A 27216-nucleotide genomic window follows, 5' to 3' on the forward strand; every position below is an offset into this window, starting at 1 on the left:
ACAATAACGTATCAATGCGCTTTACATTAGTGGCCTGGTCATAGGGCCAATAAAATACTCCTTAAAGAAAAGAAGTGCCACTGAACTTAAAACAACCCTGACATGTCATTTTCATCCCCAATTGTCAATTGTATTCCTGGCATTGTTTATGTCATAATGTATAACAAAAAAAAAGTTATCAGAAATTAAAGTTCATCAAGGCATTGCTTATCATTCTTAGTCAGCTCACTTGACCGTCATATTCATTAATAATCTTTAATATCAATGACCACTATATATAGCAATTAGGTGGATTAAGTTAAAGTAAATGTCTGTTTTTTTCCTTGTTCTCAAACCACTGCAGACAATCAACGTTTGCTGAGCAAACAACTCAATTCAAAGTTGTTGGTGTTGTTTCTGATTCACACCCAGTAATTAATACAAAATGGATGTTTGTGTTAAGCTTTAACGTTTCATTCCCATAAAGCGTGTTTGTGTATACTGAAATGATCCTTTCTCTTAGTAAATGTATTAAAGGAACATGTTACCTTGGATCGGTCGAGTTGGTCTTTGAAAAGCATTTGTAACAGTTCGTTGTAAAATGCATATGGGTAGAAAGATGTTGTAAAAGTAGAGTACAATGACCCACACAAACATACCGTGAAATTACACGGTTTTCTTTTTACCTCGTCGACTAACACGGTCGGTCATTTATGGGAGTCAAAGTTTTACTCACATAAATGGCTGACCATGTTAGTTCGCAAAGTAAAAGGAAAACCACGCAATTTCGAGGCAAATTTGTGTGGATCATTGTATTCTACTTTTAAAACATCTTTCAAAGCATACAATGTATGCATTTTATAACAAACCAACTCGTCCGATTCAAGGCAACGTGTTCCTTTAAGATTGATGTCAACTGATGTTCTGAAATAACAAAGAAACACCAACAATAGAGCAATATTTACAATAAATCATCCCACCTCCCCTAATTATATTGCATTGTTATTATCTACACAAGTCTTGAAAATGTCTGAACATTACGTACATGAAATCTTAAGCTCATGTACAATGCTTTCACAGGTAAAGAAAAACAAAGTCATGCCCTTTTTACGGATCCCTTTTTTGTGCGTGAAGACTTGCAAAGTTACAAGCATTACAGGGAATGTTGATACAATAATAATGACAACTTTTAAAGTTTGAACAACCCACTAGATACATTTCCTTTCTTTAAGGCAGTGGACACTATTGGTAATTACTCAAAATAATTACTAACATATAACGGCTCCCTCTGAAGTGCCATAGTTTTCGAGAAAGAAGTAATTTTCCACGAATTTGATTTTGAGACCTCAGATTTAGAATTTGAGGTCTCGGAACCAAGCATCTGAAAGCACACAACTTCGTGTGACAATGGTGTTTTTTCTTTCATTATTATCTCGCAACTTCGATGACCGATTGAGCTAAAATTTTCACAGGTTTGTTATTTTATGCATATGTTGAGATACACCAACTGTGAAGGCTAGTCTTTGACAATTACCAATAGTGTCCACTGCCTTTAATAGTACATGTAAGTCAGTGAATACAGGCTTCCGATGTACCCGTTTGTATCGCCCATTGTATGATGCTTACATAATCCTGACACAACTTAACTTGATAAGATTTGGACTTTGGGGCCAAAACCAAATATTCCTGAAAGAACAACACATATAAATTATTTATACTACACGAGGTAAATAGAGCAAAGATAGCACAGGGTACCAAAATAACTCTCATCCCTGTTAAAGATAAGGTACAAACATATGTCAAACAAATACCATTATTATATTGCATGACTTTCACACAATCATGCAAGGAATGGTGGGACTGATAGCACACAATTCCCTATAAAACTTCTATACACGTCTTTCAGCATTTATTATATTGCATTTTAAATTACATGTATAAAAATATATGTACATACATGTATACATGTGTCATCTTTGAGTAGTTACTAGTATATTTATAAATAAAATGTTTTTTTGATCGGCACATTCTCTTGAAATCATGACAAGGTAATGCAAGTCTATAAATATAATTTAAAACTACATCTAACAATCTTGAATCCTCGCTTCTGATTGGTTAAAGCTGCATACATTTTAATTTGAATTACTCAGCCGCAAGTGCAATGGCAAAATACTGTATTCTCTACCATCTTAACTTATTGTTATATTACAAGAACTTCATTTTCTCCTTGGTAAAGGGCACCCTATGAGGAAATTATACATTTCTACTAGAGCATATCATGGGCACCAAGGCAATGGCCGTGAAGGTTCAGACGATAATAATGATGATAATTAATGGTTTACATGACTACATTGCACAGTGTGTCTCATAATACATGCACCATGTAGAGTATCTCAAGTACCTCCGAACACATTCAATAAGGCAATAAATATGTGCTTGGCCGGTTTTAAACACTATGTTTAGTACCGGTTGCAGTCTGGATAATTACCCGTGCCGGAGGCGGGGGTAATTATCAGCATCCAGATTGCAACCGGTTTTAAACAGAGTGTTAAATACCGGCAAAGCACTTTTTTTATTCCCATTCATAAAAACCTTTTTGTTAAAAAAAAATCAAAACTTTTTGGTCCTAAAGCAAGAAAAACGCAAAATTTGTAATTGTCAATGATTTCTTTCAACAAAACACCCATCCAGCTATGAAATGGTAAAGCCCTCTGGTGAAAACTCCTTTGCTGTGCGCGTCGTGCGTATCGCGTGATGTGGCCCAGATGTTCCAGCCATTATTCTCGACCAATAGGAATGAATAAACTGTCTTATAAGCACAGGTGCAAGCTCGCCCATGCTCAAACACTTTTTACTGCTGTTATAACATCCGTTTAAACACCCCCATGTGATGCCCTTTTGACCAATCAGAATGGATAAACTGGTATTTATGACTATTGCTTTATCAACATTGAAAGTGATTGGAGGTACATTGATAAACAGTAATCAGCATCAGTAATATAAAGCTAATACAAACCCCATTCATATTGCCATGTAACTACTACAGCTCTACCGAGTAGTGTCCATATGTTATCCAATCTTAATTTCTACATTATTATTATTAGTACTCATTGAATCAATCACCAAAGATGCCCTGAGGTAGTGATAAGCTGTAACATCATCAATCTCGGATACAATCCGTATAGTCTGATCATAACTTTCATACTTGGTGTTACAATACTTGTGATGAAGACGAGATGTAGTCCTTGGATATTGATCTACAAATACATCATCACATAGATCAAATGTATCCATGACACAGTCTGGTAGTGATTTGACTGCATGACTATGGTGACTACATTGACTATGCATCAAGGCAATCCTATTCATGTTGTCTTCTAGTTGATCCATTGTTAAGTCATCATCCCTGATAGCTGTTAATAATTCACTGCTCTTGCCATTCAATGACCTGTGTATTCAAACAAACAAATAGCCAGAGTTAAAAAGTAATAATTACACAAGGAACTAAACAACAAGTTGTCATGCTCCCTGCTAACTTCTAGACTTGATGATGTCATTAACAAGAAGCATGTGTAAGATGCCTGCAAGATTAATCATTTCAATTGCACATCTTGGTTGAATCACTGGTTTTAATATAACAGAAAAAAAAAAAAAAAATTAGAACAAAACAAACAAGTCAGAACAGAGGAAATCAGGCCTCAAATTTCCTGGCGACCTGGATTATACAGTCATTATCAGTGGGCCATCTTGTAACTTTTGACACAGTTTATATGACCAGAGAAAATAAGCTAAAGCAAAACAAACACCAGGTTTCCATGGTAACATGAAAGGATCTGCTTAGCGATTCTGTACCAGAAGGATAATGCATTTAAAGATGCTATGTCAGATTTTTGGTCCCAAACATTAACACATAGATTTTTTTGAGTGAATGGTATTTCAAAGAGTATCGACCGCTTTAACGAAAAAAAGGTTAACTTTTACTTTTAATGGTCAGGAACCATGACAAAAATTTAAAATGTTTCTTATAAAACACATAAGAATTGGTCACGTGGTATATTGTCGGGATCCCGACAAAAACTAATTTTGAGCACCTTATTTCACTGCTACTAATAATTGGCGGATTTTTTCGAGCAATGGCTCAAATGACAGTTTGTAACTTTCTCGACCATCAAAATACCTATTGAATTTAAAATCAAAATTTTGGGGTCAAATCGGCAAAAAATCTGACATAGCATCTTTAAGTAAGTACACCCATATGAATGCTTATGATTGAATAGTGTTCACTTTATAGGATCACAAACATTCAGGTGAATGACCAATACATCTATAGTCAATAATTCTGAAAGTTTTCTTTTTATAAATTAAGAGTATAAAGGCCCGGGCACACAGGCTATGATAACGAGAATGAAAACTAGAACGTTAAAAATGCACGCCCTCGATTGGTTGAATAAGCGTGGGTGTATTCTCCATGGAGCAATTTAACCAATAGGAATGCGTTCTTTCTGCGTCGTTCTCGTTTCCGTTATCGCTGCAGTGTGACCCGGCCGTAAGAAGACAAATGAGCGCAAAGTGCCATGTACCTTGTAGCGTCACTACCTGACCTCCCCGTAGTATGATACTGCCTCAGCAACATTTTGATTGAGTGTATCAGACGCTGCCATACATAGTGCACATCATTGGGAACATGAGGTAGTCTTCTGGCAAACCTAGGGGATCAAAACACAATTTGGGATTCAATCAAATTATTTTGAAATGACACTAACTCTTTTTTTGATAACTTCATACTGTTGTTTCATAAACCCTTTAGCACTCATGTAATATAAAACACAGCATCATTCCCTCTTCACTGCGCCATGGTTCACACAATTTCCAGCCATACCTAGAAATCATTGGATTACTTTTGTTGTGATTATTATTTTCTTGTGTTACAAGTTGAGTTTGTTTGCAGATGGAATTATCTTTTGAATGATTTTCACAGTTGTTTGATTGCGGTGCCAAATTAAAGCTTTGACGTTGGAAACATAAGAGATCAGCAGAAAAATTGAAAACACAGTTTGCCTAAGTTATAAAGAACATTGTGCATCAAGTTTTGTCAACTATACTGTCGTCTGACAGGAAAACAAAGCTACAAATTGATTGAAAATAATCACAACATACCTTCTTAAATGCCTCGTTATCAATAGCAAACTTCTGTACCTTTGTAAAATCCTTTCAAATCATGGTGTTTGGTTTGAAAAACACCAATAAGTTTATCGTGAGAAAGCGGAAGGTGGCCATTACCGAGTATGCGAAGGTGAAAGAAACTTTTGACCTTCAAAGGTGGACAGCATCAATTTAACTCAAATGCAGACCATGCTATTTTCAGACTATTGCCATCTTGAAATCCGTGCTATATCTATGGCTGAACTCAAAATACAACTTGTCAAACTCCCAACGGTAGTTGCGGGCGATATGCTAAGTGGGTGAAAAGGGGCTGTGGGTGGTATGAGTGCTAAAGGGTTACAGGTACCATGCTGGGCCCAATTTCATGGGACTGCTTAAGCAGCAAATATTGCTTAAAAGGTTTCTGCTAAGCGTAAATTAGCAGGATACCAGACACAGATTGTAGATGTGAAATTGCATCTTGGCTGGTAACCATATTTTGGTAAGCATAGTTTTGTTGTGCTATTTTTGGTGCTTAAGTAGCTCTATAAACTTGGGCCCTGCTCATAAACAGACACCTTTGATTTAGAAGTTCTTACCTGACAGTAAATAGTAAGACTGTTTCCATGGTGATGACATAAGGAAGGGCCATGAAGGACACAGCTTTTAACATCTTGTACTTGAATAAATAGTTGAGTAGTGTATTGTCCAACATGATAGCTTCCTTGATGGCTGTGGAAATACACACATGAACAATTCAATCAAACAGAACAAACATTCAGTTTATTTAGTGGTACTCTAGCAATAGACCGTACTAATTAACCCCTTTGCTGCTATGATCAAAGTCGCCATCTTGTAGGGCAAACCGTATACAGTTCTAAATGCGTACATCAAAGAAACGCGCAGCACCCAGCGTTGCCAGTTTGGTTTCTATGACACAAGACGCACATACACACGCTCGCAGACGCCATGTTGTATGGCAGATATTTGAACGTTGACATCATATTCAATACGATCTATACCAGTGTGTAGTAAAACACATTTTAACTGTATACTAACAAACTGATTGGAGCTTTTGCACCAATGCCTCTAAGTAAGACACCACCAGGGCCCAATTTCATGGCTCTGCTTACCGCCGCATTCTGCGCTTACGATCACGATTCCCCGCTTACGTGCAAGCGCCGAATTTCTGTGCTAGCCTTGTTAGCGTAGAATGCCTAGTAGCGCGTAGTACGCACGCGCAGAAGCCAAAATTCGCCGCTAACCCGTGAAATACGCTTGCCGTAAGCACATAATTCCCTGCTTCCGTAAGCGCCGATTCTGTGCTTACGGTAAAGCAGAGCCATGAAATTGGGCCCTGGCCTTACCAGGACAGAGTGAATCTTGGGTACCTGCTTGTCATGGGTATTGTGATTGGTTACTTGTCCTCCAATATGTCCGCTGATAACTTATTAAGGATGGTTTCAAGAATGCTTGGCTTGATAAACAACTATGGTTTATGCATGATGCTACACTTTGTGCTTAACTTTGAGAGTGCCCAATAATTGGCAATTGTTACAAACAATTATTTGGTTTTATTTTTCCTTTTTTTAGAGTAGTTTTTGCAATGTAGTTTTCGCAATGTCCATCAGGATCCAGACCTGTCTTCAGAACGAACATGTAATGTCCACGGTGGGACCATAAATGTTTTTAATCATTCAAGTAGTACTATCAATCAATCAAAACATCTTGCAAATAGTCTACAAATTTGAATGGATCAAAACAACCAACGTATTGATTTTGATATAAGTAAAGTGTGTCAACCTATTTGATACTTTGCAACTACGTATAGCAGCATACTGTGGCAAACAGTGGCATTCTTACCATTAGTAATCTGAGGTGATAGACTTCCTTTCAGCATGGTCTGCTCAGCTCGCATCTTACAATCTTGACAAGCATCTTCATCTTCAAAGAAATCCTCATCATTCCAATCCTCCCATGTCTCATTACTATCAGCTCCCTCTAGCATTTCCTGCAGAAATTCTAAGTCACTATTAAGTGACTGTAGAGATGTACGTGATAGTAGAGCATTTCTCAGCGACAGTCTTCCTGTCGATAACTTACGGTTGTCATTGTTTGTTGAACTAAACGATGGAGATCTACTTAGACTTAGATGTCTGTTGCATGGTATCACAGCTATAAAAAAAAAATGATATCAACATGGTCAATAATGTATTTGAATCAAACTTGTGACAGCAAGACATTCAAATTAGGCAACAAAAACAATGTACATTGAAAAACAGAGCACAGTTTGAGACAACTGCCAAAAAGATGACAATGAATAAGTCACACGAACTACCAAGTTGGGCTTAGTGTCAACACAAACAGAATGAGAGAGCTGGAACTCTTCACAACTGTTGTGGCCGGTTCAAAAACTTATAGATATAGCTTGCTGTTCCCCAACAATCAACACTGTCAAGTAATCATCCACCAACATAAAAACATTCCCCTGACAATAAGTTTCACCAGTCTAAAGTCTCTGCATGGCATTACAGGCACTGGACACTATTGGTAATTACTAAAAAATAATTTTAAGCATAAAACCTTACTTGGTAACGAGTAATGAGGAGCTGTTGATAGTATAAAACATTGCGAGAAATGGCTCCCTCTGAAGTAATGCAGTTTTCGAGAAATAAGTAATTTTCCACATATTGGATTTCGATACCTAAGATTAAGAATTAGATGTTTTAGGTCTGGAAATCAAGCATCTGAAAGCAAACAACTTTTGCGACAAGGTTTTTTTCTTTCATATTATCTCGCAACTTCGACGACCAGTTGAGCTAAAACTTGCACATGCCCATGTATGTTAGTGAGAAGGCTGGTCTTTGACAAACCAATAGTGTCCAGTGTCTTCGAACTGCCAAGTGAAATGAGTATAAATGTAATTCCTAACTTACTGTGCGACTGCAAATAGCGCAATGTGTCATCATATCCTTGCTGACATAGTTTCCTGAGCTTTTCTGGCTCTGGTGGGTAAAGAGCTCTTGATAGTCTCCAGAAGTTTGTAGAAGTAACATGAACATTAACATTGGCAGAGGTAAATCTAAGATAGTCACCAAACTCCTGAGAGGTAGGGCAGATATCAAACTCTCCTGAGAAGGGACACACTGTCACTGTATCTTCACTCAATATGGGGCAGTTATCGGTGATTCCTCCATCCCAATATTTCTGTATCAAGCAATGCATGAAGAATACACATTAGTAACTTATTCAAATGAATTTAACCATTGTTGACTGTATGGAACCTATCAGATACTAGTGCACTACTTAACCCCTTGCACAGATCTTAATTAGTTCAAGCTCTGGATGCTGGGTTTCTAACATAGCTCACACCTGGGCAAAACATAATCAAAAGTATTCACTACATGCGTCATGCGACTCCTAAGGCCGTGTCCGAAACGACGACTTCGGCTACAGCTACGTCTAGATCAACGCGTCTACCAGTGTTGAAGAATAGGCAGACGCGCGCGATCTAGCCGTAGCTGTAGCCGAAGTCACCATTTCGGACACAGCCTAAGATACATGTACACAGACATTTTAAAACAATTTAGCAGAACAATTATGCCCCTATCCAATAGGCTACACTAGTGCACATTGAACATTGTCAGCAAACAATGTATAGGCCCCCTAACCAGCTACCTTTTGGGATTGAAAAATCATTTCCCCATTCCCCATTCTTGTTAGTAACAAGAGGGATCTGTTTTGAGCATTTTAGTTTTTTCAACAATAAAACTCAGAAATGGCTAATAGTTGCAAGCCATCTTATGTAATAACTAGACCTTGGGAAAAGTTAAGTTACACTGTTATGTACATGTAACACTGTTACATAACAGCCACTATAAGCCATATTCAACCCACACCTTTGAGAAACTGTTATGTAACACAGCAAATCACCAACAATTGGCCTTCTAGACAGAGGGCCAGACAAAGCAGCTGAGTCCTTGAGGCTATCAAAAGATAAGGCCCAGTAAAAAAACTTTAAAAAACATTTATTTTGTATTCTCAAGATGGCTGCCGTTTATTTTTTTCCTCAAAACTTTCATTGATTTTTCCACTGTGAGACTTTGATAATATGAAGAAAAAAAAACCCATGTTAGACAAGACATTGAACATGCTTGTAGTGGTTTTAGTTTAATAATATTTTGTTCAGTATTTAAAACCTTGCTTTTAAATGCTATAGTTCACTTTCCTGAAGAATGCATGTAGTTCTCTAAAGGCCTGTTTATAGTCGGTCGTGCGATGTGCACTTGATGGAAATGTTGATGCGCGACACAGTTTATAGTCATCCCTGAGGCCTAAAAACTGTGTCTTTTTTGGATCGCGGGTCAAGATTTCCATAGCCCGATGATCGTGCGACCATCGCCTGACACAAGCTATATAAATTCCGACATAGTATTTTATTTTCTGATATCAGTTGACAAAAAGTGTTAAAGTTTTAAATCTTATTTTGAATAAGAAAACATATTATCAAAATCCATATGGCAACAAAAAGGAGGTGTAGTGTTGTTTCTAATCACTCAATAACTACTTACTGTTCCTCTGAATGATGGAGGCACCATTCCAGAGTAGAACGGTACAAATGCACTGCACAAAACAGCCTGTTCAAAAAACAAAAAACAAAAAAACAAGAAACAAATCGTAAAGGTTATTTAATGTATGATACACGATGGGCTTAAGACTGAATTTTCATGGTATATTTTGATTGTTTTAATGAATAAAAAAATAATCAGTTTTGGGTACGCCATTGTTTTGAGGGAAAGTTTTTGTTCACCGTAGTTTGACCGAGGAACAATTTCCCCAACAAGATAAATAGTACAAAGGATGATAAAAATTAAACCTTGAGCAAAACCTTGTTTCTTATCATTAGCATTTACAAAGTTTACATATTGAAATGAAAGTGTAAAGCAACCGATGGAGAGAAGACAAGGAGGGAAGTTTTCAGTTTTATTTATTATATATATATACATGGATGACTGGAGAACCCTGGAGAATTGTTCCAGGGAAAGCCCATCAGGTAAGGACTAAAACCCACAATCCATATGTACAATGTGATGAACATATTGCCCTGGCACGATTAGAAACCAGGTTCCTACAGGTGAGTGAGATATTGTCACTATAGACCATCGTGACCTTTGTTTACAATAAGTGTGACAGTAAGTGTGACCTCAAGTACATTCTTTGGCTAGTCTGGTGGGCAAGATACTTCACTGGTCACATGGGAAAGTTGACATTTTGGGTCATAATTTCCACATAAATACAAGAGAACAACGAAAGTAAAAGCTGGACAAGTTTTTAGATGTGCCCCCTTTAATCATATCAAAAGTTGATAAGAATTGGACAGTGCAATCTCCATAAAATATTATAATGCTTTCTCCTATTGCTTAGGCTCTGTGTACAGATCGTGCAGGAAGTCCAGGCTTGGTGGCTATTTCGTAAACATGTTATGTCACAGGTCACATCATCTAATACCAACCGGACCACAAAGACTACCCGGTACTTACACACGAGATGTAGGCTACGTAAATAATGTGTAAACACTAACAGTGCATTATCAAGTACCTTTGCTCTTCACCTAACATTATTTATGAGTTAAATTGAGGTAGAATTCTGCTTTTCACCTGAACTTACAATTACATTGAGGTAGAATTCTATAGTGCATTATCATTCAAGTAATCTTTGCTCTCCACCTGAACTTTAAATGTGGCAGGATTATCTACAAATTGTTTGTATCTTTTTCGAAATTATTTTGTATCCTTTTAACCTGATAAACTCAATGAATGAATTCCCTTTGATAATAACTTGTTGACACTGATGGTGATAGTGTTCAACCATGTAGTTCAACCATAGTTCAAAATACTTTGTCACTGGTTTATTAACCACAAAGGGTGATTACTGGGCTATTTTGAGCTAAACCTGGGTACAGTGTTCATTACATTTGGGGTGTATTTTTAACTAGCTGTATGGAAACCCTGCTGTAATAGTTCATAAAAACCCACCAGACTGCAGGGCCATAGCTTAATAATGTTTACCTTGAAACAAAAATATCAAATGTAAAAGACCAGAATCAACAGGAACAAAAAAGCTGAGTCCTGGCACACTTTAACTTGCTTATTTAGTTAAGCCTAAGGCCCTACGAGAAGATTCATCTCATCTGTCTTTTGGGGTATTTTACATTTTTCTCAACAAAATGGAACATGTACATTTAGGCTTACAGATGTACTTGTTTCTGTGTAAGAAACAGTGAATTATTTTCTTCAATTGAAAAACACAAGATCGCTGGACTTGGCCAGCTATTAGTTTACTGGTCCAACATGAAAACCACTTGCCTGGGGTAAGCTGCAGTCAGTGTAAAATTGGAACCCTGTACAGTATTTGGTCCTACCTGGGCCCAGTGTCATGGCGCTGCTTAGCAACCGATTTTGTGCTTACTGTGCGATTTCCATTTCATAGCGCTGCTAACCGTAACCACAGAAAAAGGCGTGCTAACCTTCCAGTGCTTACTGCAAGAAAATTAATGATGTCACAATGCAAAATGTGAACGCGCAATATGGCCGCCTGGGTCATTCCGTGTCAAATCACCCAATGGGTTAAACCCTACCCTCTTCAAATTTGCTCAAATTTTTTTTATGGGGTAATAATGGCTCAACAAGCTCAAATTTCAAATTTCAGCTCCATCCAATAAACGTTTTTCGCGCTACGGCATGCTCTTTCTTGTTGATTTCGGTCAAAATGTGCCTGACCTCTGACATTCCAATGACCATAAATCGGCAACCTTTGGGTCAAATTGGTTGAATTTGGTGTCTTTGGAAAGGAAATTGTGTAAGCTTTCCAAATCTGCCATTACTTTTTTTGTAGGAACATGTTTAGGTTTAGTAACCTTTTGACCTCTACTTTGACCTTGGATTTGACCTTGTAGATCACGTGATCTGGAGATGAACTTCGGTGAAAATTTACTCCCATATGTTTTCTCCACAATATAAAAAAATTAGAGATATAATATTTTTGGCTTGCCTTCAAGCTCCATTCAAAGTTGCCCTACTTGCCTGTTCCTATTCAAAGTACATGTACATAACATACATGTCCATACGTATGTACACAAGTGAGGCTATGGTCCTCTAGCAACATCATGATATACATATGTATGGACATGTATGTAATGTACATGTACTTTGAATAGGAACAGGCAAGTAGGGCAACTTTGAGCGGAGCCTGGAAGCAAGCCAAAATTATTATATCTCTAATTTTTTTATATTGTGGAGAAAACAGATGGGAGTAAATTTTCACAGAAGTTCATCTCCAGATCACGTGATCCACAAGGTCAAATCCAAGGTCAAAGTAAAGGTCAAAAGGTTACTAAACCTAAACATGTTCCCACAAAAAAAGTAATGGCAGATTTGGGAAGCATATGCAAGACACCAATTTAAAACAATTTGACCCAATGGTTACCGATTTATGGTTGTTTGAATGTCAGAGGTCAGGCGCATTTTGACCGAAATCAACGAGAAAGAGCATGCCGTAGCCTGAAAACCGTTTATCGGATAGAGCTGAAAATTGAAATTTGAGCTTGTTGAGCCATTATTACCCTATACAAAAAATTTGAGCAAATTTGAAGATGGGGCAGGGTTTAAAATTGTCTTTTTTTTTGGTGATTTGACACGGAATGACCCGCCTAATTTTCCTGCTAACTTGTTAAATACACTTGGACCTTAGCAAATTTTCTGCTACAGTAAGCACGAAAATTTGCTTTTAAACCATTAAAGGCAGTGGACACTATTGGTAATTGTCAAAGACTAGCCTTTACAGTTGGTGAATCTCAACATATACATAAAATTACAAACCTGTGAAAATTTGAGCTCAATCGGTCATCGAACTTGCGAGATAATAATGGAAAAAGGAAAAAACCCTTGTCTCACGAAGTTGTGTGCATTTAGATGGTTGATTTCGAGACCTCAAATTCTAAACTTGAGGTCTCAAAATCAAATTCGTCGAAAATTACTTCTTTCTCAAAAACTATGGCACTTCAGAGGGAGCCGTTTCTCACAATGTTTTATACCATCAACCTCTCCCCATTACTCGTAATCAAGAAAGGTTTTATGCTAATAATTATTTTGAGTAATTACCAATAGTGTCCACTGCCTTTAAGTAGCGCTATGAAATTTCGCCCAGGCCTTCTTGTAAATGGACCCAGGCTAAGGGCCCAGTTTCATAGCACTGTAAGCACAAAGAAGTAGCTAAACAATACAAAATGCTAAATATAAAATTGATCTATACAAAATAAGCTAAAATTCAATGTCATCTGTAACAGTTTCCTACTTCGTGTTCAGCAGAAAAACGCATAATAAGCACTATTGTCTGCCAAAAAAACCCCAGCTCTACCAATTTGCACAAGATGCCCGTTGGTTTAATAGGTTTCATGTAAAGCCATTTCCCAGGCACTGATATCCTTGGAAATTCCTGGGGAATGTACATGTACAGCCCCCATGGCCACCCCATGTTTGTTTCACTCAATGCCAACACTGAGGTTCTATAAGTTACAAAATATTATTGAGAAATTAAAGGCAGTGGACACTATTGGTAATTTCTTAAAATAAATATATAAACATAAAACCTTTCTTGGTGAAGAGTAATGGGGAGAGGTTGATGGTATAAAACATTGTGAGAAACGGCTCCGTCTGAAGTACCATAGTTTTTGAGAAATAAGTAATGTTCCACGAATTTGATTTCGAGACCTCACATTTAGAACTTGAGGTCTCGAAATCAACCATCTAAACGCACACAACTTCATGTGACAATAGGTGTTTTTTCTTTCATTAGTATCTCGCAAGTTTGATGACCGATTGAGCTGAAATTTTCACAGGTTTGTTATTTTATGCATGTTGAGACACACCAACTGTGAAGACTAGTCTTTGACAATTACCAATAGTGCCCACTGTCTTTAATACTAAGATTCCAATTGGTTCAGTAAGCCCAATGATGACTATGCTTTCATTGTAAGTGATGGTGCTCCAGAAGCAAGTTTTCTTAGTTTTCATTATACCATTTCAATTGAAAATCCCCAAACAGTGGCCCTAATTTATATATATATTGAAAACACATCTTTTGAGCAGCATGACTCGTAACATTACTGAGTGATAGGCCTACATGTATGTCTGAACAAACCCTATGTGAGTGAAAATAACAGAGCATTTATAAGGCACTGTCATGCAGGCCTTGACAAGAACAAAAAACAAGAACGAAAAACAATAACGAAAAACGGGAGCGATAAACATGCACGCCCTCGGTTAGCTGAATGAGAGTGGGTATAACATGGAGCATTTCAACCAATAGAATGCGTTCTCTTTGTGTTGTTATCGTTTATAAATCATTTTCGTTATCACTGCAGTGACTCGGCCTTGACTCATGTATTAGGGCCTACATACCTGGATTACTTCTTCTTTGGATTTAAACTCAGACACAATGGTATTAGTCTTGTCCCATACTCTAGTTAGCGAGACGAAGAGGCGTCCTGATGCCAACTCATGAATGTTCTCAGGGAGGACTTTATGCAAACCCTCATTGATGTATCCATGCAGGTCAAAGAAGGGATGGAAGGGCCCAAGAAGACGAGCTCTGGCTTTCTGCACAAGTCTCAAAACATTATCAGTAATCTTGCCTAAAATAAAGAGACACATCAAGAATATCCATTATCAATTATTTTGTAGTTGGACAAACAAATAATTTTTATGTACAGAACTGGCACTGGACAGTATTGGTAAATACTCAAAATAATTGTGAGCATAAAAACTTACTTTGTAACAACCAAACAATGGAGAGCTGTTGATAGTAAAAAAAAAACATTGGTCAATTCAATAATTAAATTCCCTTTATTTCCAAATAAAGTGAATTGAATTGCACTGAGTTGAACAATGTTTTTTACAATCAACAGCTCTCATTGTGAGAAAAGGCTCCCTCTGAAGTAACTTAGTTTTCGAGAAAGAAGTATTTTTAATTTGACTTTGAAAGTCTCGAAATGAAGCATCTGAGGCACAAAACTTTGTGTGCCAAGGGTGTTTTTCATTCCATTCTTATCTCGCATCCTCGATGACCAATCAAGTTCAAATCGTCACCCTATTTTATGCATAGAGATACACCAAGTGAGAAGAATGGTCTTCGACCTTTACCAAAGGTGTCCAATGTCTTTATTTTAAAGGCTAAAGAACAAAATGCAACATTTCAGATTGGTTTTTCAGAAAATTACCGTTAAAAGTTGCCAGTGAGTAATATTAAAGCCAATAGACCCTTTCGTTAAACAGTATTTTCCAAGGCCCACACTTTGTGTTTCACAACTTCTATATATATAAAATAACAAACCTGTGGAAATTTAAGCTCAATCGGTCATCGGAATCAGGAGAAAATAACGGGGAAACCCATCCTTGTATCCGCACATTTCGCCGTGTCATGACATGTGTTTAAAATAAATCCGCCATTCTCGCTAACGAGAATCGATTTTGTTTTACTGTTTTCTCAAAAAGTTAAGCATTTCATGGACTAATATTTCAAGAGAAGTCTTTCACCACTACCTTCTGTAAACCCTGTAAGTTATTTGTAAATCTGTGAACTTTTTTTTTTTTTTTCTGTACCGAAAGGGTCCAATGGCTTTAACATAGAGTAGAGGTATTAGATACACAACATTGGTAAAAAAAAAACGTCTCTGGCACTGGTGGCCGACTACCATCAAAAGAAAAGACACGAGTACAACAAGGATAATCCACAGAAATTAACTTCTGTTCCTATTCCCAATTAGTTTGTCTTTCATCCGATCTGTTTTAAAAATTGGTGACAACCAAATCGTTTTTGTGGCAAGCTGATACTGCCCAACTCTCCACAGTGAAAGTAAACAGTAAACTCTTACATTTGATTGGCCAATAACAGAGACGCGCCCCCAAACCTGGTAACACAGACCAATAGAAACCCTTCTTCTAGAACGAATAGGCTTTGTTGTCATCAGTACGTGTGTCGTGTGATGGGCAGATCACGCGACATGCATTTTGGCTTAGTGCCAAAATTGCGTGTGCTTTTCATTCATCAGGAGAAGCGACCGGTCTTATTTTAAAAACAAATAAACATTCTGGCATAAAATGTGTTTAAGTTTAACTTAAATATTACTTTGTCGAAAGGATACCATTTTATCATATATCAGGAAACGAAAACATGAGGATAACTGCTAAACAAAGTAAGGTACGTCAGTCAGTGCAGTATTTTCAGTACTTTTATTTTAATAGTTATAAATTTGATTTGAGTAAACAACCGACGAGACGACGACGAAGATCGATTCGAAAATGCCAATTATTGAATGGAATTGGATAGCGGAAATTTAAAGTGCAATTTTTAATGTACAACAACCACTTACAAATTTCTTAATCATAAATTTATGTGTGAAATAAACACGATAAATGACTTACCAAAATCAACACCAGCAACCAAACAACAACCAACTAAGACACCCGCTGAAGCTCCACTCACGTTACGAATTACATTCGGTGCGTGTTCTTTAAAACAACTAGCTACGCCGATGTGATAGATTCCTAAAAATCCACACCCAGAGAATGATAAATCCATGCTCAAAATCACGTAGATGTAGGCACTTCGAAAGAAGCTGTACCTTTCCTGCGTTTATTTCAAGAAACAACGTAAAATTTGATGATGGTGCGACTAGCAACGAGGGCCGGCTGTAGCATTATGACGTCTGTGTGTACTTATGTGTTTTACGACATGGGTACCGGTACTATACAGTACTGTGTGTGTGTATTTTGTGTACACAAATTAAATTCGAGCCGCTCACGAACCTGTAGACTTAATTTCAAATCGTGGTTAATTCTCTAGTGCAGCCACTCGAGGTTTATGCACGGTTGGAAGGCGGGCTGAATCCCCAAGAGGGCGCTTTTGGAGAGAAAAAATATGATCACAGACTTGTAACTAAGTCTAGCAACCGTTTGTTGTGATTGGCGCCGTGGCACGTGCACACTGACAATAATCTCTATCTCAGAGCGAAATCATGTAACCTGTAGAGACATTGTGAATAGGGGAAAACACTGTCATGAAGACAGTTCGTTTTTTTATAGAAATTTTGCAAATCACATTTTTAATATTGAAATTAAATGTTTGCAGTTTGCATCATCATCATCATCAGTCGGCTGCACAGCAGGCGGACACAAGCTTTTTCCATTCTCTCCTGTCCTGTGCTATTCTCCCGAATCTCAAGCGGGGGCAGAGAGCAGAAAATCCGGGGAGACTAATCTTCCGATGTACAATGTACCGATGTACCGGACAATGGTCTAGGTATGACACTGCTCTATTAAATTGCAAAGGTCGTGGGTTCGATCCCACCCGACTATACTGTGCCTGCGATTTTTTTCACAGAAGTCGGCAACTGAGTATATACAGTACTAACACACACCGGTAAGAAAACCAATAGTGAATAATAGTCGCGTGATGGACCTCCAATTGTCTCCTAATGTTTAAACTCTTTTATAACATTAAGCTCGCAACAGCTTCCTTTGGTTTGATACACGGGTTGTACACGCGAGGTCCTCATATTGTAATAATGTTTAACATTAAAACAGGTTAGCCACAGGTATTATAAACACTACACAAGAAGACCGACCTTGGGTTCACCCGTCGACATTCCTTCCTCCCCCAATGGTATAATTTTGCAGTGTTCAGGGTCACCACAAAACAACGAAAAACTTCATTAAAGGCAGTGGACACTATTGGTAATTGTCAAAGACTAGCCTTCACAGTTGGTGTATCTCAACATATGCATAAAATAACAAACCTGTGAAAATTTGAGCTCAATCGGTCATCGAACTTGCGAGATAATAATGAAAAGGGGGAAAAAACACCCTAGTCACACGAAGTGGTGTGCGTTTAGATGGTTGATTTCGAGACCTCAAGTTCTAAATCTGAGGTCTCGAAATCAAATTCGTGGAAAATTACTTCTTTCTCGAAAACTTTGGCACTTCAGAGGGAGAACGTTTCTCACAATGTTTTACCATCAACCTCTCCCCATTACTCGTCCCCAAGAAAGGTTTAATGCTAATAATTATTTTGAGTAGATACCAATAGTGTCCACTGCCTTCAAGTTTCTTTTGCTAAAATTAATGTATTTTTGTTCGTATGCGTCCTGTCGGCCTGTGGTTGTTGGCCTGGCTATGGCCTATCTTCTTGCAGAGAAGATCCACCCAAGTCGGGTATCCATTGCCCTTGGCGATTTGCCAAGTCTGCCTGAAGTACCATGTGACCAAAATCAATAATTAAAGGCATTTTGCATGGGCCAATTTGAGAACAATGCTTCATGGTTTTATGCACACTCTTAAGAGTGATGAGATCTCAAGGTGTTCGTTCAACCTTAAAAGTCGATTTAGTTTTCACAATGTTCAATAGCACAATAATGGTTTCTATAATACATTGCCATGATTTGATTGAATCGTGCGGTGGCTAAAACCACCAAAAGTGTCACGGTAAAACCAAAAGAGCCACGACAAAACCAAAAGAGCAACGACAAAAGTCCAATAGAAAACCCAAAAGTTCCACGGCAAAACCAAGAGCCACGACAAAACCAACATCTTGCAACTTTTTGGAACTTCCATTGGTTGATAAAACAGTGGACAACAGTGAACCTTTCCCGAACCGCGGACCATATTTCGTGCTCTTTTTGCTTTATAGGTCACCGGTTTATGAACTCCTCACGCAACCAAAGGGTGAGTCCTGTCTTGTGCCCGTCAACTTTCCCCATCTCAGATTATATAAAAGCTGACGACCATTAGCTGGTCAGCACCGCCGGGTTATGCGAGGTCCTCAAATTCTGATTTACGAAATGTAATTTTAACGCCGACCAATAATCTTTAGTAAAAAATAAAACCAAAAACAGTAGATAGGGTAAACACCTAGTCGAGCAACCGTCAACTTCCCTCCCCCCCACCCCCCCACACACACACCGCCACCAATCGGGTCACCACCAAACAGAGACAGAGAAACTTCATTAACGGCTCGATGTTTTGAGATGGGTTGTAGCTTTGCTTGTATTTTTGGTTTGTTTACTTGCAGAGATTATAAGATCCGCCCAAGTCGCTATAGTCGAGAGGAGATATCCGCTATCCGCTTGGTCGTCGAACTTTGATGAATCCGCCCTGGCGCAATGCCAAGTCCGCCCGCCGAAGGGCATTATGATCAAAATCAATTTTATAGGCATTTGCATGGGCTAAGATGGGAACAATAACTGTTTAAAGGAACACGTTGCCTTGGATCGGACGAGTTGGTCTATTAAAAGCGTTTGAAAGCGTTTGTTATGAAATGCATGGTTAGAAAGATGTTTTAAAAGTAGAATACTCGAAATTGCACGGTTTTCCTATTACGTCGCGAACTATCACGGTCGGCCTTTTGTGGGAGTCAAATTTTTGACTCCCATAAAATGGCCGACCGTGTTAGTCGACAGGGTAAAAAGAAAACCATGCAATTTCGAGGCATATTTGTGTAGATCATTGTATTCTACTTTTACAATATCTTTCTAACCATATACATTTTACAACAAACGGTTACAGACACGGCAAAATCAAACAATTGCCACGGCGAAACTAAAAGAGCCACGGCAAAACCCCCAAAAGCCACGGCAAAACCCCAAAAAGCCACGACAAAACCAAAAGACCCACGGCAAAGAAGACCCACGGCAAACAAGCAAAAGTCCCACGACAAAACCAAGACACGACAAACCATGAGCCACGGCTAAACTAAAAGAGCCAAGGCAAAACGAAGACCAACGGCAAAACCAAAAGCGCCCATGGCAAATCCAAAACCAAACGAGCCTGGGCAAAACCAAAAGAGCCACGGCGAAACCAAAAGAGCCACGACAAAACCAAAATTGTCATCACGACAAAACCAAGGTTAGCCACGACAAACTGTTCATGTTTCCCATAGAGTTATATATAACTCTATGGTGTTCCCCCGTTCTTTTTAAACTCGTGTGTCTTATAAGGGCACGTACGTGCGTGTTGTTCCCAAATCCAAAAAGGGGCCAACATTCTACTGCTCAAATATTTTTATAGGTTCTGTTTCTTTTTGCCATTGGGCCTTTAAAGGAACACGTTGCCTTGGATCGGACGAGTTGGCCTATTAAAAGCGTTTGAAACCGTTTCTTATGAAATGTATATGGTTAGAAAGATGTTTTAAAAGTAGAATATAAGGATCCACACAGGTATCTCTCAAAATTGCACCGTTTTCTTTTTACGTCGCGAACTATCACGGTCGGCCATTTATGGGAGTCAAAATTTTGACTCCCATAAATGGCCGACCGTGTTATTTGACGAGGTAAAAAGAAAACCATGCAATTTCGAGGCATCTTTGTGTAGATCATTGTATTCTACTTTTACATCACCTTTCTAACCATATGCATTTTATAACAAACGGTCACAAAACACTTTTCAAAGACCAACTCGACCGATCCAAGGCAACATGTTCCTTTAAATGGCTTAAGATTGCACCACAGAGCATCTAAACTGCAAAATGTTGGTGTGCCTGGACCCTCTTAACTTGATTTTCTCTTTTTAACTGTTCTCCCCGATCTTCTTGCCCAGATAGATGTAATGCCGTCGATTTCACCAATCTCGTCATTCACTTCTCGACAATTAATTTATTAGATTCTCATCTTTACCCCGAGTTCCGTGTTCAAGTCTACCGCCCTCTATTGGTTGAATTTGACACATGTGTAAAAAAAGGAGAGATTTGTAGTATCTTTGAAGAGATTTCATTGGAGAGCCTTTACTTCGGTGTTTTAGAAACACTGCGGTGCACCATTTACAAACAAATCAATAAAACCAAGTACCAACTTGTCTATGTATTTTGATATCGATCGTTCTGATACTAAACTGGGAATTATTGTAAGTTGGGTATTTACTAAGCTTTAAATCAACCTATTTTTTGCACAGTCTAGTGAAAAATAATGTTGACAAGACAAAAATTTGCATCCAATCACAAGTCTCGATACGGACGGATGCAGCAACCCACAACATTGACAAGACTGGATCGACTATCGAGCCTTGTGACACCCGCGGCAATTTGAATTTATAACTTTATTATGTACCTTTTGTCGAGGTCTTACAAGTAAAAGTATGGTAAGTTCACTTTTATAATATGTTTATTATTTATCTTGTTTAACAAAAAATTCTGCTGGAGAGCTTATTATTATTATTGTATTTTTCTATGATGATAATTGAATCCATGCAGTGGATTTTGAATGATTGAAATAACTTCCCGAATCAAAAAAGATTCATATTTTTATTGTCTATTATTGGGGTTTATTGATTAAAAAAAAATTAATAGGTAGGTACATGTAGTACTTAGTTTTTAATTTAGTATTATTATTAAATATATAGCCCGTGCCGTGAAGACAGGTATAAACCATATAACTAAGTCTAAGTTACGTACGCTACAGGTAACTTTCAAAATAAAATCCTGAATTTGACCCATATAGTCATAGATAGACAGTTAGAATTACTAAATTAATTGTAGAGCAAGCAGTCTAGTGCTAGAGAGTGGTGTCCAGTGTCTGCATTTCTGCAGTGACCCAGTGAGCAAGCCGGGCCCAAGTTCATGGCTCTGCCTTGTGCCTACCACCGAATCTGCGCTTACGTGGATCATAATTCCCAGCTTACGTGCAAGCGTCTAATTTCTGCGCTAGCCTTGTAAGCGTAGAACTAGAATAGAATGCCTAATTAAGTAGAGTAGGCACGCACAGAAGCCAAAATTCGCTGCTAGAGCTAGCCTGTGAAATACGCTTGCCGTAAGCACCAAATTCTCTGCTTCCGTAAGCATCGATTCTGTGCTTACAGTAAGCAGACTCTGCAGAGCATAAAATTGGGCCCTGGTGAGTGAGTGAGTAAAACCCATGGATTCTATCACAGCGACAATTGTTATATCCTCTATGGTCCAGCTATTAAAGGCAGTGGACACTATTGGTAACTACTCAAAACGGCTCCCTCTGAAGTTCCATAGTTTGCGAGAAAGAAGTAACTTTCCACGAATTTGATTTCGAGACCTCAGATTTAGAACTTGAGGTCTCGAAATCAACCATCTAAATGCACACAACTTTGTGTGACAAGGGTTATTTTTCTTTCATTATTATCTCGCAACTTCGATGACCGATTGAGCTCAAATTTTCACAGGTTTGATATTTTATGCATATGTTGAGATACACCAAATGTGAAGGCTAGTCTTTGACAATTACCAATAGTGTCCACTGCCTTTAAGCGACCAGTGTGCAGTGACTAAAGCAGAGTCATTTTTAATTGTCATTAGACCAGCTGGTCTTCTCACTTGGTGTCTCCATCTCAACTCAACACATCAATGATCATGCACAAAATAACAAACTAGTGTTCAAATTTTATTTTGATACAGGCCTCATGGATTTGGAAGAAAAAACACCCATTTGTCAAACGAAGTTGTGTGCTTAAATTACAGGTAGATGCTTGACCTCAAGACCTCAAAACCAAATTCAAATTCTGATGTCTGACATGTCAATATTTTACTGTTTTATAGTGAGAAATATACTTCTTTCTCAATTTTTTTTTACTTCAGAGGGGAGCTATTTCTAACAATGTATCCACATCTCTCCATGATTGATCGCTATCAAGTAAGTTTTTAAACGCAAACAAATATCAGTAGTATCTCGAGCGCGTTTTTAAGTTGTGATTTACATGTATCGAACGAACATCATACATTGTAGTTCTAGGAGTAGTGTAGGCCTTAGATGTATTAGGCCAAATAAAAAAATAAAAACAGTTGGTCGTCCCCGCTCGCATCCTTTTTTGGGGCCGCATCCTTTTTTTTTTACTATTTACTATTTTTGTATAAAAATAAAAGAAAAAGGAATCTAACTTGATTCTCTCGAACATTTGTAACCGTCTGTTTCATAAAACAATATTAGTGAATGCCTACCAGCAAATCTATTTAGTGTTATCCGACCCTGTTAGTGTTAGTGTTAACACAGGTCCTTATGCAACTAAGAGGTATAAATAAGTTTGCGGTTGATTCAAACTGGTGGCCTGTTTGATTTGAAATACTTAGCGGCCATCTTGAAAAAAAATAGTTTATAGTAAATAGTAAGGCCCTCATCCTCCTCTTTTTTGAAAAATCCGGACGATCAACTGGTATTTTTTGTTATTTGGCCTTTATGACGATTGACACCAAAATGTTACAATAAATGTACAGCAGGCCTTGAACTTCACTCTTAAAGAGGCACATCAATTTTCCTTCGGTAAGGGGGCACCTCTTTGAGGAAAATGTAAATTTGTACAGGAACCTTGCACAGGGCACCACAGCTAAAGCAAAGGGCACCACAGCTGAAGCACAGGGCACCACAGCTAAAGCACAGGGCACCACAGCTAAAGCACAGGGCACCACAGCTAAAGCACAGGGCACCACAGCTAAAGCACAGGGCACCACGGCAATTACTGTGGGTGCCGTGGGTTATTTTGAGACCTGGTACAGTACTACTGACACTTGATGTGAACCATGTTTTAACTATTAGTCTCTTACTGGCTATACAACTCAACTCGTAACATGTAGCCCTACTTAAGACACTACTCCTAGAACTAGCATGGTTGGCTGGTTGGCTTGTTGGCTTGATGGGTGGCTTGTGCCTAAAGCGCTCGCCTCTCACCAAGGTGAACCGGTTCGATACCCGGCCAGGGCCATAGGCCTATATGTGAGTTGAGTTGTGAGTTGGTTCTCTGCTGTGCCATGAGGGCTTTCCAGACCATCCGGTTTTCCTCTCTCGGGAAAAATCAAACATTTTCAATTTTTGGCTGTGCTCCGTGGTCATAATGGGTTGATGTGGCTGACAGCCAAAGGGGCCCCCTTGCATGCCTGCTTCTCGAACACGTAGTCACATCCTTCGCAATTCAGCTCTTAGTTGTGAGTAAGGATGATTAGCCCCCCCAAATTATTATTAGTATAACTATGACTGAGGTTCGTTCCACTATTCTCTCCACAAAGATAATGGAACAAAGCTCATATTTCTAGAGGAGTACCCAAGTCAGGGCGTAAGTAATTTCATATGTACGTAGTTACATGTAGCTATCTCATGTGGTGCAGGCCTTGAACTTCGCTCTGGAAGGGGTAAAGGCCCGGTCCCACTGCAACGATAACGATAACGATGACGACGCAAAGAGAACGCATTCCATTGGTTGAATGAGCGTGTGCGTATTCTGCGTGGAGCAATTCGACCAATAGAATGCGTTCTCCTTGCGTCGTTGTCGTTATCGTTATCACTGCAGTGGGACCGGGCCTTAAAGCATTTTTTTCTCGGGTAAGGGGCACTTCTATGGGGAAGTGTAAGTTTGTATTGGAACCTTGCAGAGGGCACCACAGCAACAGCCAGGGCACCACGGCAAGTGCCTTGGGTTCTGCATGAGGCCTGCTGGTGTCATGGGTTTTCAATTCGATATTGGAAACAACTGTTTGGAAAAAGAAACTAAAAATGAATAAATTTTTGTTTAAAACATGTGACCCACCAGACCAGTGTAGACCCTTTCAGGATCTCCTTGAAATCATGTTGTTTGTTTCTAAGAGATCATCTGCAATACGTGAATAAGACCACTCTGTGTTTGGGAAAATTATGTCTCTAGTCACTTCACCCTGTGTTTTATGTAATGAACTCCATTGTTGGCAAAAAGGTTGTAACCTGTACATGTGCACAAACTTTCCATGATTCCTCAGGTCTGATGTGGAGTTGACTTCAAAGCATTTAACAGCAACATGGAAGAAAATCAGTCACCAGAAAGAGCAACCTATCGTCCACTCAACAGTTGGAAAAAAAAGTGTGAGTTTAAAAATTGCTGTTGTGAGGAATGTATTGTACACAGGTCTGCAACTCTTATAATATCCTTAGTTTCTGTATTTTAAAAGCAGAATGCATCCATTTCATTTCAAATTCAAACTCTGAATTTTTCACATTTTAATAATAATTGATAAGTTTGTTTTGCTTGTGCATCAATCTGCTTACAGTTGGAGTTGTTCCCTACGTCAATGCCAGAAAGGGCAGGAATATTCCACCATTATATCACCCACGGCAGCAACGCTTGTTGTCAGGTTCATGTCTTAAATAACCTCTATAAAACACTTTGATGTCATGTACTGTGTAGCTCCAAGAAAAATGTAACAATCTATAAATTGAAAACACTGTTGTAATTTAACTTGCAGTAAATCGATCAGTGAGCTGGCGAGAGCGGCTATCAAAAGGCAAGGAAGCTTTCAAAGGAGATTTGGAGCATTTACTACGTGACAAGTTCCAGGTTAACCATGGAGTGAAAATGGCTCGTAAACGGGAACGAATTATTTGTGAAATTTTTACCACAGAGAGAAAGTATCAGAACCAACTGGCAATCATTGTAGAGGTAAGATTTTAAACCAATTTTGCAAACATTTATTGTGGTAATTGTTTTGAGATATTTTTTATTTCCTCATTTTGTTTTAAAGGCAGAGGGCACTGTTGGTAATTACACAAAATAATTTTTCAGGCCTGGAATTTCGTCATTTTTGGTAAATTTTGAAGGGCACCAAGGCCAAAGGAAACGGCACCAAGGCCAAACAGAATTTTTTTCACCCAGCGATTTCACCCAGTGTTTACCCAGCGATTACCCAGCAATTACCCAGTGATTACCCAGCGAGTACCCAGCGAGTACCCAGCGATTTGCCAGAGATTACCCAGAGTTGGTGCTTTCAGATGCTTGATTTCAAGACCTCAAATTTTAAACTTGAGGTCTCGAAATCAAATTTGTGGAAAATACTTCTTTCTCGAAAACTACTCCACTTCAGAGGGAGCCGTTTCTCACAATGTTTTATACTACCAACCCCTCCCCATTACTCCTTACCAAGTAAGGTTTTAGTGTCCACTGCCTTTATACGGTAAAATAAAAGTGGAATCTGAAGTTTTTGTGTGAAATACTGCTTAAGTTTATTAAGCTTGATAAAATTGTACAAAAGAAAATAACCCTAAAGTCAAGAGGTTTCTTACAATTGTCCGGTATGGTTCTTGAACCCTTTACTGAACAATCTGGGCATGCAATGAATGACTTGCACTGTTGTGGTTGATTCCCGGTTGTCTGAGTTTAAGTCAGAGTCCCTGTTGTCCTAGTCTAAGTTTTCCCCAACAAGTCCAAGTCGCCCTTTGTTCCAATCGCAGTTGGAGTCGCGAGTCCCTCAAGTCCTTGTAAAGTTAGTCCTGTTGGTAAGTCAGTACATGTACGTCACATTCTGCTGCAAGCCCATAATTTTCATTTCTTCAGGCTCAAAAGCTGGTATACGTTTGTATGTCATTTTACTTCGTCACCCATTTCATTATTCAAAAGCATTTTTTTAATGAACATTTTGAGGAAACACTCCAATGAGCTTCTCAGTGGTTATCAGTGGAACAATTCTATGTAAATTATGTGTGGCTTAAATAGAACAGATTTCCGATATTTGTAAATGTTGACCGTCCTGCTGACACAAGTATGGAGCAATTCTGTCAGACTTTTAATAGTAGTGATCAGATTAGTTTAGTCAATTGTCTCCACATCATATCACTATGCATGTATTGGCCATTTCACATTATTTGACTTTTGTTCATAAACTACTGATGTGTTTAATTCTTGTAGCATTTCTTGGTTCCGTTGGGAGCACATGGTCTAATCCCAAGTGAAGATCATCGTACTATTTTTGAGAATGTAACGGCAGTCCAAGCAGTCAATAGAGAGCTTCTTTGCCACATGGAGGAGAAGGGCATCCCAGAGGCTTTTATTCAACTGGCTCCATTTATGAAAGTGTATTGCACTTATGCAAACAATTTTGAGAAGGCTTCACAAAAATTGCAGGTAACAAAATTTGTTTCACTTGATGTGTCGACTGTGTTATTATGATGTCTAAAGGCCTTTTCACACTATTGACCTTCGATCCGTGTCAAACCTTAATATCCGAATAGGGTCCGTGTTGGTTGAAAATGTCCACACAGGTACAAACAGCTTCGCTTTCACACTAGCTCTGTAG

At 38.5% G+C, this 27216-nt stretch overlaps 2 protein-coding genes across 6 annotated transcripts in view; one reads left to right on the forward strand and one right to left on the reverse strand.

Annotated features, from left to right (window-relative positions):
• Positions 1-1544: 1544 nt before the first annotated feature.
• On the reverse strand, positions 1545-16889 carry LOC139954022 (patatin-like phospholipase domain-containing protein 2). The gene is made up of 8 exons (XM_071953657.1): positions 16602-16889; positions 14580-14812; positions 9693-9758; positions 8058-8328; positions 6985-7296; positions 5721-5853; positions 4560-4685; positions 1545-3427 (listed from the first exon to the last, which is right to left on the reverse strand). Exons 1-8 carry the CDS (start codon positions 16756-16758, stop codon positions 3049-3051), a joined length of 1677 nt encoding a protein of 558 aa, XP_071809758.1. The 5' UTR covers positions 16759-16889; the 3' UTR covers positions 1545-3048.
• Positions 16215-27216, forward strand: part of LOC139954023 (rho guanine nucleotide exchange factor 39-like) — a 29827-nt gene continuing 18825 nt past the window's right edge. The window contains exons 1-5 of one of the 5 annotated variants that reach the window (XM_071953660.1): positions 16215-16377; positions 22768-22822; positions 24910-25012; positions 25393-25586; positions 26829-27044. In XM_071953660.1, the coding sequence (XP_071809761.1) occupies positions 24949-25012; positions 25393-25586; positions 26829-27044 (474 nt within the window). In that variant the 5' untranslated portion in view covers positions 16215-16377; positions 22768-22822; positions 24910-24948. Of the gene's footprint in view, positions 16378-21085; positions 21306-22767; positions 22823-24909; positions 25013-25392; positions 25587-26828; positions 27045-27216 lie in introns of those variants that run through there. The other 4 variants (XM_071953658.1, XM_071953661.1, XM_071953662.1 and 1 more) reach the window with 4 other exon arrangements.

The sequence above is a fragment of the Asterias amurensis genome, chromosome 22 (assembly GCF_032118995.1).
Source record: "Asterias amurensis chromosome 22, ASM3211899v1".
Classification (NCBI taxonomy): domain Eukaryota; kingdom Metazoa; phylum Echinodermata; class Asteroidea; order Forcipulatida; family Asteriidae; genus Asterias; species Asterias amurensis.

Excerpts from the sequence above, each read along its gene's own strand:
- LOC139954022 (XM_071953657.1), bottom strand. The coding sequence starts at position 16,758 with ATGGATTTATCATTCTCTGGGTGTGGATTTTTAGGAATCTATCACATC. Across the intron at positions 7,297-8,057 it reads GCGCTATTTGCAGTCGCACA|CTGTGATACCATGCAACAGA; the intron begins GTAAGTTAGGAA and ends TTTTTTTTATAG. Across the intron at positions 5,854-6,984 it reads ATCACCTCAGATTACTAATG|CCATCAAGGAAGCTATCATG; the intron begins GTAAGAATGCCA and ends GTATTTCCACAG.